The 16,981-nt window shown below is 33.5% G+C and overlaps 1 protein-coding gene across 1 annotated transcript; it reads right to left on the bottom strand.

The window, feature by feature from the left end:
• Positions 1-4,271: 4,271 nt before the first annotated feature.
• Positions 4,272-12,086, bottom strand: LOC132740851 (mitochondrial fission process protein 1-like). Its single transcript, XM_060728891.1, has 3 exons — positions 11,941-12,086; positions 7,853-7,980; positions 4,272-5,311 (listed from the first exon to the last, which is right to left on the bottom strand). The coding sequence occupies exons 1-3, from the start codon at positions 11,999-12,001 to the stop codon at positions 4,976-4,978; spliced, it is 525 nt and encodes a 174-aa protein (XP_060584874.1). The 5' UTR covers positions 12,002-12,086; the 3' UTR covers positions 4,272-4,975.
• Between the last annotated feature and the right edge of the window lie 4,895 nt (positions 12,087-16,981).

The raw sequence follows: 16,981 nt of genomic DNA, 5'->3' as shown, positions 1-16,981 counted from the left end.
ACCTAGAGACAAAGTCCATGCATGCAACACTATGTCTCATGGTGGTGAACATTTGTATAAAGCACTACTTAAATCCTTCCTTGCATGTTAAAGAATAAGCTGCAGAAAAAACTGGACACTGCTTGCCTACACACAAGGGCAACCCTATAATACATTATACAAATTATTATTCTTTTTAAACAAGTGTATAAAAAGCAATACATAACTAACAAGTATTTTTTTTTTGTTTAACAGTTTATTATTTAACATAACCAATAATTAACAATTAAAATATCTAAACAAATACCTTAAAATATAACATGTTAACATATTAGGAGACAACTATCACCACACAGCAAGAAATTAGTTCTTCATTACCATGTCTCTTGTCAAATAAATTTGTATAGACGAGAGCTGGCCTTTATGGTCACAATATGGTTCATAGACATTATAATAACTTCTTTACCATTAAAGTGCCACATTTAATAAATTGCAAATTTTGCTTTGTTTACAACAGTATAAGCAATGTACATGTATGAAATATAATTATTTGAGGTTAAAAGGTTATTTTCCTTCCAACCACCCAAAACGCTCACCCCAACACTCCATAAAATTTTGGCACAGATTTCTTTGACAACCTTAAATTTTTTAACAACTTCAAAATTTGACTTTGACATGATAATATAGAAGCCTGAACCAATTCATAAACAATACACCTGTAAAACATATGGGCCATTTACCGTACACTGTATTCCAGAAGGTTTGTGATATTTTTGTTGTTGTTGTTGTTTTTCCAGTAATATACATATTGGGAAAAAAACCATGTCACATTCTTCATGAATCAAAATTATTTGAAAAATCCTGGTAGACACGTCATTCTATAAAATTTTATCATAATTCTGACCAACAGTTAAACCAAGATGGTTTTAAATGATTTCTCTTTGCCCGAAAATTTTTCAAAACTTTTTGACAATAGAAATAAATTCAACAATCTTGGTAGATGGTCACCAAAGATCTAAATTTCTGTAATGAAAGAGTTTCAAAGTTTTCTCTATAAAGTATATACCATACATATAGGGAAAATAGAACCACAACTCCCAAGTGGCTATGTTTTTTATTACAAAATATTATTATTTTGTTGTTGTTTTTTTTGAACAATTTTTCCAAGGATAATTTCCATAATCAACCTAGCATTTTTTGACAAGCAGAATTGCTTATTTGTGGTTGCTATGGCATCCAGATTAGTACATGGATTGGATTTGTTAAAAAAAATCTTGGAAGAGTATTAGCATGAAGTTATAAAGAATATTAGCCAAGTGGTTTTAGTAGGGAATGTTGTAGAAATGTGTATAGATATACAGTTGACAGTAAGACAGCAAGAAATCATATTAGTTCACATCAGTTTATTGTGCTCTAGTGACATGTGAAAAAGGACATAGCAAGAAAATGATATAGATTATGTGTTAAGATACCAGTATACCTAAAGCACTGCAAAGCTGCATTATTTTTTACTCCCAGTCACTGACAGGTATATGTATTATAATAACCTGGCCATCCAATATAACACTGAACATCTCAACTATTACCCAAAAGAAAAGAAATTAAAAGCAATCATCTTTTAGAAAAGAAATTAAAAGCAATCAACTTTTAGTAAGTATTTGACGTAATGTTGTAAATAATTTATTTATTTCCAATGTGGCTAAAAAATTGTCATGAACAGAAATTTGAATTGTTAGATTTGTTCAACATACATGCCCTGCTTTGAATTATGAACTGTAAGGGGTTTCACCAGTGAAAAACAATAATAGCACAGGCAAAAACAAAACAAAACAGATTTTAAACTTGCTATACCGGTACTTTGTACTGGTGAAAAAGCTATTAATTGTTCTGCTTTTTTTTTGCTGGGTTATAAATCACATCAAACACTGTAAAGGTCATATGGAGAGTTTCCAGCTTTTCTGTTGAGAGAATACCTCAAATTATTTCACGCATAAAAGAGAAGCTGAGTAGAACCACCAACATTTTTGTTAGCTAGCTGGATAGCTTCCTCACATCATTATACTTGGGTAACTTAGAGTTTTATAAATTGGCAATATTCCCAAATATTTAAAAAAATTGGTCATACAATGCTACAAAATCCGGCCTCCTCACTAACTGGAATAAGTAAATAGGATTAACATTTAAAAGTAAAAGCAAAAAAGCAAAAATCATATAAATTCAACCCAACCCCTCAGGTAATAATACTGCAATACATATTGCTACGAGACAATGTGTAGATATAAATACACTTGGATAGAAAAAAATAAACCTTGTTATTTTAAGGTAAAAAGACAAACAAGACTAATGAAACTTGATTTTTAACTTAAAAGGAAAATAAACATTTGGATAGAAAAAAAATATGAAACTTTACCTTTGGAATTGTGAAAGTAGGAAAACAAAGTAAGACACTATTATTTTTTTTTAAATAAGTTAAAAGTTTCATTTCAATGTCAAATAAGCATTGTAAACATTATGTGATGTATTTTTCACTGAAACTGTGACAGACAAATAGCAGCTTTAAATATACCCTTAAAAGATAAATCATATTGTCCATTAAACTTGTTATTCACTAAATTCAAACTTGTGAACTCTTTAGATCAGATAACATAATTTTAAATATAATAGTCAACATGAAAATTAAATGTGAGGTAAATTTAAAGGAACACAAGGTATATATAAAGAATGGTATCTTTTGTTGTCAGTGATGAATGTTCATCAATTCAAATATTGGGCCTATAATAATGACCAGTTATTTATGCGCAATTTCACTGGGGATACTGATTTGCTAAAATAAATCACAGCCTTATACCTGTACCTATATATTATAAGGGGGAAAATGCTTACAAGCTCTCAGTAGATAAAAATTTCTAATAACCCTTATGAGTTCATGGCATAAACAGGTGATATGTTAAAACAAGAGGGCCATGATGGCCCTAGATCGCTCACCTGAATTATCAAACTCATCCAAACAATTACCTAGACAAGCATTCTGACCAAGTCTCATGACAGGTGAGTCAAAAATGTGACCACTACAGTGTTAACAAGGATTATCCATATTTGAGCAGTGCGACCTAGTTTTTTTACCCAGGTGACACATATTCAAACTTGACCTAGAAATCATCAAAACAAACTTTCAGACCAATTTCCAGGATACTTGGATCAAAACAGTAGCAACTAGAGTGTTAACAAGATTTTTCTATTTTTAGCTCCGGTGACCTAGTTTCACATGCGATTTCGAACTCATCCAAGCAATTACCTAGACAAGCATTTCTGACCAAGTTTGATGATAATGGAGTCGAAAAATGTGACCACTAGAATGTTAACAAGGTTTTTCCATATTTGGGCGGTGTGACCTAGTTTTTCATCCAAGATGACCCATGTTCGATCTTGACTTAGAAATCATCAAAACAAACTTTCAGACCAATTAACAGAATATTTGGATCACAACAGTAAGCCACTAGAGTGTTAACAAGATTTTTCTATTTTTAGCTCCTGTGACCTAGTTTTCATCCGAGATGTCCATGTTCGATTTATTCCCAGCAATGACCTAGACAAGTTTCCTGACCAAGTTTGATGACAATTGAGTCAAAATTGTGACCACTAGAGTGTTAACAAGGTTTTTCTATTTTTAGCTCCTGTGACCTAGTTTTTATCATCCGAGATGACCCATGTTCGAACTCATCGAGTATTACCTAGACAAGCATCTTGATCAAGTTTGATGATGATTGATGCAAAAATGTGACCCTAAAAGTGTTAACAAGGTTTTTTCTATTTTTAGCTCCGGTGACCTACTTTTTCATCCGAGATGACCCATGTTCGAACTCATCCAAGCTATCAACTAGATAAGCATCCTGACCAAGTTTGATGATGATTGATGCAAAAATGTGACCGCTAGAGAGTGTTAACAAGGTTTTTCTATTTATAGCTCCCGGTGACCTAGTTTTTCATCCGAGATGACCCATATTCGAACTCATCCGAGCTATTATCTAAACAAGCATCCTGACAAAGTTTGATGATGATTGGGTCAAAAATGTGACCACTAGAGTGGTCACAAGGTTTTTTCTATTTTTAGCTCCTGTGACCTAGTTTTTCATCAGAGATGACCCATGTTCGAACTCATCCAAGCAATTGACTAGACAAGCATTCTGACCAAGTTTGATGATGATTGGTTCAAAAAATGTGACCACTAGAGTGTTCACAAGGTTTTTCTATTTATAGCTCCTGTGACCTACTTTTTTCATCCGAGATGACCCATGTTCGAACTCATCCGAGCTATCACCTAGACAAACATCCTGACCAAGTTTGATGATGATTGGGTCAAAAATGTGACCTCTAGAGTGTTCACAAGGTTTTTCTATTTTTAGCTCTTGTGACCTAGTTTTTTCATCTGAGATGACCCATATTCGAACTCATCCGAGCTTTCAACTAGATAAGCATCCTGACCAAGTTTGATGATGATTGAGGCAAAAATGCGACCGCTAGAGTGTTCACAAGCAATTGTGGACGGCCGGACGGACGACGGACGACGGACGACGGACATTCATCGATCCTAAAAGCTCACCCTGAGCAAGCTCAGGTGAGCTAAAAAAGCTTGACTATACAAATATATAACAATTAAAGTCTAATTAAAAATATTCCATAAGCATGTGGTCTCCTTTACCAGACTTAAAAATTGCATAGAACAAAATAATCACTAAGAAAATTTTATACATCACCAATAAATGATAAAATTGTTAACAAGCATAATTTATCAACTAAATATTCATAACTTGACTTCTGAAACCTGGCCTCAAAGCTATAACACCTTGTTCTAAGTTACATCTCAAATCTCAGGATTTTCATTGGTCAGTGTAAAATTGTATAAATTTTCTGACCAATCAAGTTCCTGAGATCTGAATTTGAGCTGAGAATTTTTTCATAACTTTGGACCCAGTTCTTCTGACTAGAATCAATAATATCAGGGATCTTCTCTGTTATGGCGCACAATGGTTTTCATGATATGTCCCTCATAGTGATAATACTTCCTAAATGTTTTCTCCATGAATACATCCACAGATAAATCAATCGGCTTGATTATAAACGGAATGCATGCTAAACCAATAAATGTTGTGATCCATTTCCTGGTCGGAGCAGGAATGCTTGATTGTTTCTTTAATACTAAATTACTTAGGAAGCAAGTTCTGTTTATTGTGAAACCAGGAATAATCACAGATGCAAGTCCTTGCCATATCAATGTATCAATCACAGCCCACTTCACCTTTGTTTTCTTCTTTTCTTCTGTCTGCCAGGGTACCTGTAATTTAGTTAAAAGATCAGGTAAATAATTCAGTTTTCCATTCTTATAATGTTTACCAAGTCTATTAGTACATTACTGTACATAAAAGTTTAATGCAGCACTCCTCCAGATTCATGTTAATTTTCATGAAAATTTTGGAAATGTATCTAAAATTAAAATATTGTGAGGTGAACAAATTAAGTAAGTTACATATTGCAATCGGCACTTACAGTCCAAGAAAATTACCAAAAAGTGGTCCACTTACATGTATGCAAAAACAGCCCTTACGGCTTTAGTAATGCAGTAGAAATATGGTGATAAAATACTGCAAAATCAGTCTTAAACCTCACATGGCATGTAAAATTTAACTTGCATCTTCAATATTTTTACCTTTCTTAAAATTTCAGTACATTTTTCTCAATATTGATTTTCTTTGAACTATTTCGACTCATCTGGAGGCATGCACCTTTAAAGCCATAAAGTAAAAAAGGTTGAAGTTCTTTTAATAACAACTTTTGTTTAATTTTTAATACATGATTCAATGTTCTTATATTTTTAATTTGAAATCAAACAAAGATTCCCCACAAGACAATCATCTGACTGCAATTTCAAAACTACATGTAGATAAATATTTCAGGAAGATTATGTGAGGTAATATTATCAAGAAATAAATGTTTGATTGACATATTGTTCTTGTAAAGTGATACTATGTTAAGTTGTATTTACATGAAGTAGTTGTGTAGTAACCTGGTGATTTTTTCTTGAATGAACTTGCCCAGCTTTTAAATTTGGAACTGTCCATTATAATTTTTTTAAGAGTATCATAATGCACAAATGTTCAAGTTGGCCTCTATACTGGAGGCAAAGTCTTATCCCTTTTAGTTCCACCAGGTTAAGGGTAGAAATATACAGAGAAAATATAATCCAAGGTGGATCACCTCTTACACTAGAAATTATTGATCTCAAACATACATGTGGGATAACCAGGTTTCCCAATATGACACACAGTCCTATAAAATATGATATTGATCCAAAACATGCTTGTACTGCCTTTCTTTGGAAATAAATTCTATTAAAATACACCCATCGACAGTTTCTATTTAATGATCAACATTATTTTTTGTTCAATCACATTGCAGTATTTTTCAAATTTCTGCTTAGTCTAACTTTGGTTAATGTGTACTAACTAAATAAAATTCACTTAATCTGTCGTCTAACCGCAGTCTAACAAATTTCAATAATGCATTATATTAGGGAGGAGTTAGAGGTATGGTTTGCACTCTGAGTTGTAAAATATCTAGGTTTTCAAAACAATGCTAACGTTACTTTTTTAAAGGTCAGGTGTTTCTGAATGTGAGGATACAATCAAATTTATTACACAGATAATACATGTGGGACATGCAGAAACAATGATTACATAGTAACTTTTTTATATCCTTTTAACTCTAAGAAAAATGTCTGTTATAAATTGCTGACTGTTTTAAACTCTACATTTTCCAAATTCAGTCGATAGGAATGAACTGCATTAACAATCCTTGACATTAAGAATACAATGTTTACATTTTTTGGCTAAAAAAAACTCATTGTAAATGGACCTGTAAACCTAAATTGACGCTCAGAATAATGAAAAAGTGAACTGTTTTTCAAATGAGCAAATCAATAGGGATTTTAAATGTTAGTGAATAACTTGAAGCCAATAACGAATTTGTATCAATTCATAATCTCTAATGTATTTTTCTCACATTTTCCATTTATTTTAATAGGATGTACACATTTTATTAACTCCATTGTTTTTATCTAATTGCATCATTTTCCTGGCTGTTTTATTCCACATATTTTATAGAAACAATTGATAGTCGGTATAAATTCTGTGACATTTCAGTAAAAAATGTGCCTGATTATATGTTGAAAGGGCCAATTAGCTTATCTAAATGTGACATGTTAGAAACTTGACAAGGTGTAGACATCTTGTCGAGTGAAAGGGCGGAGCTATCAGTGATTAAGAGCAATGCCTTGTTTTTGGTTGAAAAAAATAATGTTGATCATTAAATAGGTTAATGTTTAATAATATGCATTAACAAAAAATAATTGGTCGCCTGCCTGTGGCAGGCTTGACCAATTATTTCTGTTAATACATATTATTAAACACTAACCTATACATAAACTGCATAAATAACCGAGGTATATCAAGTGTAAAAACATGAGTTGTTTCCCTTATCTTGAGTAAAATCGATATCTCTAATGATAAAACAATACAAGATTTGCCATTTTTAAACCGCTAGTAATTGTGATTTATTGTCCAATCTTATTTTTTATTACACCAATGAAAAGCTTGTGATATTAGCTTCATCTCAGTATACAATTCAACATCTCTTTAGACACCAAAAATATTTAAATTCATTGTTAAACCTACAACATGTCAGGCTTATACGATTTATACAGAGAGATATACAGCTGGTAATCTTTACCCCCAAAATTACTGATAAGAAAAGCTTGTCATCTGTTAGTTGGGAAACTGTCAATTGGTGTATAGATTTAAATAGTCAAGATGATAGTTACCTCTGATGCTTTATATCCTTTGTGGAGAGCGTCTGCCACAACATAGCTTGATGCTACAACATAACTTAGTCTTACAACATTCACATGAACCTGTGACCTGAATGCCTCACCAACTTCATTTGCATAGCCTGAAATTGATGACAGAAATCTAATTATAATCTAACAACAGGCAATAATGCACTTCAAATAATCCAGTACTTGCACTTCATCAGCCACATTCAATATATATTTAACTTTACACTATAGTCATATGCACTTATTTTACATACCAAAGAAATGTTATGTTAATGCTTCTGCACATAACAGCAGTCCTGTTATTAAGAAAAAGGGGTGAAGTCACACATACTGACAGTAGTTGATACATTATAATTATTTTATCTTCTTACAAAATTTAAGCAAGTGGGTTAATACTAGAAAATTCCTTAACTTGACCTCTGACCAAGATACATAGACCCCCATGCTTTATGTAATGTATCTTGAGTACAGTAAAGTTTTCTTTATTGTGTCTATAATACCCTTATAAAAAGAAATATTCCTAAAAATTAAAAAGTACAGGACTGAACAGAACAGTTGTGTTCTATACTGTACAAAAAGAGATATTTCTAAAAAAAAAATTTTTTTTTTTTTTTTAAATGCGTTTATTTAAGGTCGCCGCCGGAAAGCCCATATGGGTGACCGTACACTCAAGTCGGGCCATCCTTGATTATCACACCTTTCATACAATTTATCAATAAATCAATTTAAGTGTAAAATAGCAGTTCATTGTTTCCCATCTTGTTTAAAGCTGCATGCCTCCAGATGAGCGAAAATATTTCAAGAAAATCAATATTGAGAAAAATGCATTCACTTTTAAGAAAGATAAAAACATTTAAGATCCAAATTATTTTACATGTTATATGCGGTTTAAGGCTGATTTTGCAGTATTTAATCACCATATTTCTACTGCGTTACTAACGCAGTAAGAGCTGTTTTTGCATATCTTGACCACTTTTGTTAATTTCCGTAGATTGTAAGTGTCGATTGCAATTGGTAAATTACTGTAATTGTTTACCTCACATAAGTTGACTTTTATAAACATTTCCAAATTTTCATGAAAATTAACATAAATCTGGAGGCGTGCTGCTTTAAAAGCTTTTAGCACAACTGAGCATCACTATCATCAAAACCAAAATTTGGCAAGAAAAGTAGAAGGCTGGTCATCAGTACATTTTTTTTTCTTAAAATTTCAATTTGGGGAGAAAACAAGTAGCAGTGGTTATTCTAGGATTCGAAAAACAGGGGGGGATTTTTTATCGAAAAGTGAGAATTTATTACATTTGTTGATCTCTTTCCTTCTTTGTCTATGTAAAATTTTCCCCCCTTCCTCTAAACAAATAGGGGTGAATTCTCAAAAATATGGGTGAATCCCCCCATCGCCCCTCCTAGAATAGACACTGAAGTAGCAGACAATATACTGTAAAATCATTATTATTTGTGGTGCACAAATTTTTGAGGGTAGGTCAATCCACAAATTTAAGATCTGAGGAAATTTTATCCCAACAAATACTTCTTACCATGTCTCTATTCTGTAAATTATAGACATGCATCAGCACTTTAGCGGCTGATTATTGTGTTATGAATAACAGATAATCATGTTAGTCACAGATTAAATCCATAGTTTAGGTTTGCAATATTTAAGAAACCTTAAAGAAAAGTCAATAATGTGTCTTCAATTTGCTGTCATTGGTTGCATATACACATCACAGGGGACTACTTGACCTTTGTATGCATAATCAGTGCTGATAAAATTTGTCAGTTTGCACTTATTAATTGTCAATCTAATTGAAATGTCTTTGATATCAGCATGCCCACTCAATTTCAAATGTAGGGGTACATTTACCCCCTGTCATTGAAAATTGGGGGGTACATTTCAAAATCTGGGGGTACACATAAGTTTAAACATATTTTTGTTTGTAAGAACAGTTTAGTCATCATGATATTAATGAACAGCTGTTTCACTTAGTATTACTACCCACTAACACAGACACAAACTCATCACTTAAGGTAGCATATAATATAACAGCCATTAAAATCACTGGTATTTTGTTCAGTCCATACGATTATTACCCATAACCAAAATTTTGTATATCCGAAATTATGTACATTTATTTCAAAATCTCAATTGTTTATATTTTCATTTCATATGACATACGTAAAGCTCACAATTGAATGTAGTTGTTAAAAAATCAAGCGACTAACTTTTTGCTGATCATTGGAGATCGCGAAATACTTTTTGGCAGTTTTTCTTAAGAGGGTACATGTGACGTCAAGACATGACTAAAATAATTACGAATCTGTCTGAGATGACTTTGAAGGCAGACATGCAATTGTGACCGGGTTTAGACTGTTCCTAACCATTGGTAGATGGCAACGACATTTAGTTGATATGTATATTAGGCTATCCCAAACATTCATTCTGACGATTTTACTTTGCGTGCATGTACCCCCTGCTTACAATTTTTATGCGTGCATCTAGAATTTTGTTCGTGAATTACGCACTGTAGTGCATGAATGGGCATGCTGTGATATACTTAAAATTTTCACAATAAAAAATTACTGATCGATGAAATAAATAAATTGCACATTCTTTTGTTGCATTTTAACAAGTGACATCAATGATGCTGCCAACTTTTTACTAGATCCACACATACTTGTGCCATTTACTCATATTAATTTATATGCATGCAAATTAAAATTTACAATATCGATGTGACATTGCGTGTAAATACTGTCAAATATGGTAAGACTGATCACAGGAACTTGAAATTCTATCAAATAACCAATATTAATGATAATATTATCCAAATATACCCCCTATATACTATAAAGAACTTGAAATTCTATCAAATAACCAATATTAATGATAATATCCAAATATACCCCCTATATATATATATAGTATATCGGGGGTATATTTGGATATTATCATTAATATTGGTTATTTGATAGAATTTCAAGTTCCTGTGGACTGATTCAGGGTGTAAACTACTGAAATCTTGGCAGGTGTCTAGTCCTATAAATATGACGTCGCTTTGAGATATTTTTGCTTCTGGGCAAAGCAACGTCATATCGAAATTGCTCAAAAACCCATAGCATGTTCCGCCAGAAAATCGGGCGGAATGAAAAACAATGAAGACAGCGTGTATTTACATAATTTTTGACCTATTTATGAACAAAACTAAAAAATAAATACCTTTTGTCAAAATAATTAAACTGTCACATCCGAAAAATCATGATTAAATCCTCTCATGTATTTCAATTCCTTTTACAGCCGATAAACAAATGGCGGCCGTAAAGTGCGCGAAATCTGATTGGCTAATTCAAATGCAAGCGTTTAACTGAGTCAGAACAATCTAACGGAATATTTTTTAACGAAATAATTGCCCATGCACCGTCAGTGTGTTCGAATATATTTTTCCGTTCAAAAATTTGGAATCAATCTGTAAAGCACCTTGCTTAACCAGTATGGCTGATAGACAAAAATAAATTTTGCATGTTTATTAATTTATATTTAAATTGATAATTACAATCTTTGGAAATTCTTGGTCTATGATTGACCATGAGATTGGAAGACGCAACTATTGATAACTTTTGATAAGCTGAAAAAGAAATAGATGTTTTTGATAGATTTTTTTGATGATTCTATGCGTTTACAATAACTGATTTGACGTCAGGCTACGATCAAAAACTACTAACAACTGTAACGTCTAATTATATGGACAGTCATCCAGAGGCAGTTTAAATTATGTATGTGAAAGTTTGTACATGCGCAGTAACAGCCACTTATAGTACAGTAAATTATTTTTCTTTTTTAAGAAGTAAATCACAGATTCAAGAACCACGAAAATTGACTGTTGATAAATCACGAATTTCATGCCACGAATATAAGTGAATTCGCAGTATGTAGCGTTATTTCAAGTGGTCTGTTTACTTATCCGAAATTTTAATACTAATAGGCTATCCGAATAATAGTATATTCACACATGTTTAATAGCCGAACTATGACTTAATAATTGAGTAAAAATATTTAAGGTCATTAAACAAATCACCGAGATATCTCACTGGCGGTTTCCGGAATATATCAGAGTTTTCATTGTCCTCTTCAGACATTATTTGATCTTGACCATTTGTTGTTGTTGTTTACAAGGTGGTTTCGCTATCTACACGAGGACTGCGATATTTAGTGCACTGCGAAAGTCCGTTATATTTTAATTTTTTTATCATTATTCAACATAATTATAAGTTTTCATTTATAAAAGACAAAAGCAAAGTTCAGGTTAAAGAATGTATTTAGGTATACGTGTACCATGGATCACTTGAATCACATATCAAATTCACAAAGCACATATAATCAAATTATCAATGTGTGACTTTCATAAGTCATCAAATCAAAATGCTCTGTTATTCAACTTGCAAATACACTTATAATCATTCAAATATAATATTCTCCATAAAGACTTACTAAGAGATTGTCATAACATCTCCTTAGTAGTATAATCTTCAAGACTGGCCGTTACCAGCTTGCAAGATTTAGCTAGCCTTTCCTGAGATTCAATGAGTCTCAGGCAAAGACATCAAAAACATAATAGAGCTCTACCATAACAACATAAATGTCACTCAACTTACAGTACATACAACACATGTTGCAGTTTAAACACTGAAATACATCAATGAATGAACCAATATCCAAATACTTTTATTCATTCATATAAAAAGTATCTAAATGTTTAAAGGGTGGGTACTGTAGGATGGGAAATTTCAATTTTAAACAACATGTGATCCTAATGGTCAACTTATACAGAATGACAAATATTGTCAAGGAGAAAAGAAAGAAAATATTTTACGGCCAATGATATAAACGACCAATAAAAAATTGTTATGCCAATATGATGCATAAATAAATTTAGACCAATGAAAAGATGTTTTGTAAAGGTCAAATCATTCAACCTGATAATTAAGTAATTTTTAGATCAAAATAAACAAGATTTTAATATTCAGCAAAGAAATATGTTGTTTGGAAGTTATTTTTTGCCACATTAGTTACTGACAGTGACAGCGGGTGCTAGTGAAGTAATACTTGATGTTTATAAGATTTTTATTCCAGACGAGGAATCCCTTAATCAACACTGGTCAACCCTAAGAAAGATCCCAAGGAATAGCTCAGTTTGGATCCTTGGAGATTTCAACATGCCAAGCATAAATTGATCAAATGAATCCCTAACAGATGGCAGTATAGGCACAATAGCATTTATTTTGCCCTTAAAACCTTCTAAATTTTAACCTACAGCAAATAGTTACTTCTCCCACAAGATGCAGCAACACTCTTGATCTCTTCCTAACAAATATGCCAGGTCAAGTTCACAGCACTAAAACCATACCTCCCCTTTATGATCCTCTGATCATGACATTGTTTTCCATGAGCTAAAGATTAATAGAGACCGCCCAATCCAACCTGTGAGAGAAATCAAATGTTACAAGAAAGCTGACTGGTCAAAATTAAGAAGCAACTTCAACTCATTTGCCCAATCCTTCCTTGTACAAAATCATACCGACTCAAACTCTGCCTGGCTTTTTATTAAGAATGAATTAACCCTTCTCAGTTCAATCCATATCCTCTCGAAGAAAAATAAGGTACGACACGATCTCTACATCATACTGCTTAGTTAACAATCAATGCTACATTGTAATTATGACTAGCAGGCGCGTTGTCAGGGAACTGTTAATAAAAGAAATTATTTCTATGCAAATTTAAAAAGTTAAAAGAATAAAATTTCTACAAGACTATTAATTTAAAAGACATAGCGTGCTAATTTAGAAATTATAGAATGGGTCAAGCCTCTCAGTAAAGATGTTTAAACTGAGGCTAGACTGAACAGTTAGAGGAAGGCTATTCCAAAGACGTATGCTTCTAGGAAAGAAATAATTTTGATGGTATTGTGTCCTCGAGTAGGGTATCAAGTAGTTTAGATTTCTTGTTTGAGTAAGGTGTTGGTGGTCAACAAAAACAACGTTGTTTTGGATTTTATACAAGTAGGTTACAGCACTGATGCCTCGAAGCTGTTCAAGGGTTTGCCAATTAAGATCATTTATCATTTTTGAGACACTACTTGTATAGTCATAATCATTAAAAATATATCTGGCAGCTGATCTTTGGACTTGGTCTATCTTTTAAATTAAGTATTTCTGCCAAGGATGCCAAACTATGGAGCAATTTTCAACCTGAGGTCGAACATAGGTCTTACATTGGTTCTTGTTGCTGGGTCATGTGGGGGTTGCGTTCATTGAACGCCGCCTTTCCTTGTTGATCTTGTTTATCATATCTTATATGCAGTTTCCTTTATCTTTTTATTTGGGGTTTTAACATTTCTTCTACTGAATCTAAGGGAGTTATTTGCTTTAGATGTAATATTATTTGTATGTTTGGTCCATGAAAGGTCTTGACTGATAGTGACTCCTAAGTATTTTGCTTCTTGGGTTGAGTTTAGCTGAATGTTATGGAGAGTATAAGGAAATATTACAGGGTTTCTTTTTCTTGTTATCCTGAGAACTTCACATTTATCAGGGTTGGACTCCATGGACCAGTCTTTTTCCCATATTTCTAAAGCACGAAGGTCATCTTGGAAGGTTTGGGCATCTTGTTTAGATCTGATGGTTAGTTTGAAAACAGTATCATCTGCGAAGAGTCTAACCTTACCTTTGACACTATCCGGGAGGTCGTTTATATAGGAAAGGAAAAGGCAGGGACCTAATACCGAGCCTTGGGGGACACCTCAGAGGACTGGTAGAATTCCTGATTTTTGACCTTCAATTACAACTTGCTGGGAGCGTGACTTAAGGAAGGAATGTACCCAATTTGTAACCTCGTGACTTATACCCAATCTTTCCAATTTACTCACAAGTTTGTGATGGTCTACCTTATCAAATGCCTTACTGAAATCCATGACTATGACAACAGTTTGTTGGCCACTTTCAAGATTGTCATGGATTTCCTAGGAGAAGCTTACTAGCTGGGACTAACAACTCCGTTTTGACCTGAAGCCATGTTGATAGGGGCTAAGGATCTACCCTGGTTAAATCCACACATCATTGGCCAAATTAGGAAACGTGATCGACTGTATTCAATAATTAAACAATCGAACATCCCTCACCGGACCTGCTTAGCAAATTAAAAAAGCTTAGAAGCAAAATCCAAAAAGAAATAAAGAACTCATACTGGTTGTACTTAGACAAGGTCATTTTCTATGATAATTTACAACCAGGCAAGAGTAAGAAGTTCTACTCTTTAATCAAATCAAACAAAACAGAAAACTGTGTAATAGCACCTTTAAAGAGTGATAGTCAAACCTTTACTGATCCCAAAATGAAGGCAGACATATTAAACAAACAATTTAAGTCTGTCTTCTCCCGCCCCCAACCATTAAGCCTAAACCAGTCATGCAAACAATGGCTCACTCCACAAAACTATCCAAAAATACCAAATGTCAACATAACAGAGAAAGGAGTAAAGAAACTCCTCAAAGGTTTAAATCCAAGCAAAGCCTCTGGCCCCGAACAGCTGTCCCAAAGAATATTGAAAGAACTTCATACTGAAATTGCCCCAGTTCTCACACACATCTTCCAAATTTCCTTAAAAACTGGTACTGTCCCTCATGACTGGAAGCTTGCAGTCATTGCCCCTGTTTATAAGAAAGGCCCAAAATGTAAGCCTATTAACTGCAGGCCTATATCATGAACCTGCATTGCCTCAAAACTAATGGAGCATATAATTGTCTCCAATGTCATGTCTTTTTACGATAAGTATGATATTCTCAGCAAATTCCAATATGGTTTCAGGTCAAAACATAGCTGAGAAACCCAGCGTATCAGTTTCATCCATGAACTTCAGCAAAGCATTTGATACAGTCGACCATCACAAGTTTCTCCTTTAACTACACAGACTAGGTGTTAGCTCAGAGGTCATCAATTGGACAAAGTCATTTTTATATGGTCCCACCCAACAGGTCGTTGTCGATGGTCAAAACTCTGACAACCTACCAGTTCTTTCTGGTGTCCCCAAGGCTGGACCTCACTGATAGTGTTATGGGCAAGGTTAGACTATTTGCAGACGATACAATAGTATACCTTACAATCAAATCAACTCAAGATGCACAAACTCTCCAAAAAGATCGCAACAGTCTTGAAAACTGGGAATCTGATTGCTCCATGGTATTTAACCCAGATAAATGTGAAGTCCTTAGTATCAGCCTCAAATAACATCCAGTAGCATTCCCCTACAATTTACATGGTAAACAACTAAAATTCCCCGAGGATGCAAAATATTTAGGTGTAACAATAAGTTAAGATCTATCTTGGACCAATCATATAAACAACATAACAGCAAAAGCAAATAATTCACTCAGGTTTATAAAAAGAAATGTCAAAACTTCAAACAAAAATGTTAAAAAACTGCCTACAAAACCTACGTAAGGCCCCAGTATGGATTGGCATCCTTGGCAAAAAATATCTTGTTTACAAAATAGAACAAGTTCAATGGTCAGCTGCAAGATATGTATACAACGACTACAATTTCACCAGTAGTATATCTAAAATGTTAAGTGAACTAATTTCTTAAGGGATTCTTATTTTCTCTATTTAATTGTCAAGCTCTAGAGCAGAGGCGCAACATCAGCTCGGTTACCCTACTCTACAAAATCCAACACAATCTTGTGAGGGTCGCCCAATCTGACACCCACTAGAACCCTGAGCTACCTAATACAATATTCAAGGACACAATACCACTCCTATTCATTTTCCCTAGAAGTATTCGACTGTGTAATGGCCTACCCGTGTCCTTACAAGCTAGTCCCAGTTTAATCCTCCTTACTGGGCAGCTGCATCCTTTTTACCAGTTCTAATTAAGCTTAGCTTTTTATCTCAGTCTTGTAGTTCTTTTTACACTTGCTTTTATCTTATACCTATAAATTTGCACTTAACACATTCGTTTACGACAACGCGCCTGCTTAATGTAATCGTAAACGATTTTGAAGCCGTCCGGACTGCCCGATGAAGATTGGAAACGTCTCCCGTGACAATAGCTTTGCGAAATTACCG

Source organism: Ruditapes philippinarum, unplaced genomic scaffold (genome assembly GCF_026571515.1).
Source record: "Ruditapes philippinarum isolate M1 unplaced genomic scaffold, ASM2657151v2 ctg393_1_1_1_1, whole genome shotgun sequence".
NCBI classification, from domain to species: Eukaryota; Metazoa; Mollusca; class Bivalvia; order Venerida; family Veneridae; genus Ruditapes; species Ruditapes philippinarum.
This window is presented reverse-complemented; position numbering and strand designations above follow the sequence as displayed.

Coding starts and splice junctions, on each gene's coding strand:
- LOC132740851 (XM_060728891.1), bottom strand. CDS start 12,001: ATGTCTGAAGAGGACAATGAAAACTCTGATATATTCCGGAAACCGCCA. Junction 7,981..11,940: donor ACCGCCAGTGAGATATCTCG/GTGATTTGTTTA, acceptor CATCAATTTCAG/GCTATGCAAATGAAGTTGGT. Junction 5,312..7,852: donor AAGGATATAAAGCATCAGAG/GTAACTATCATC, acceptor ACTAAATTACAG/GTACCCTGGCAGACAGAAGA.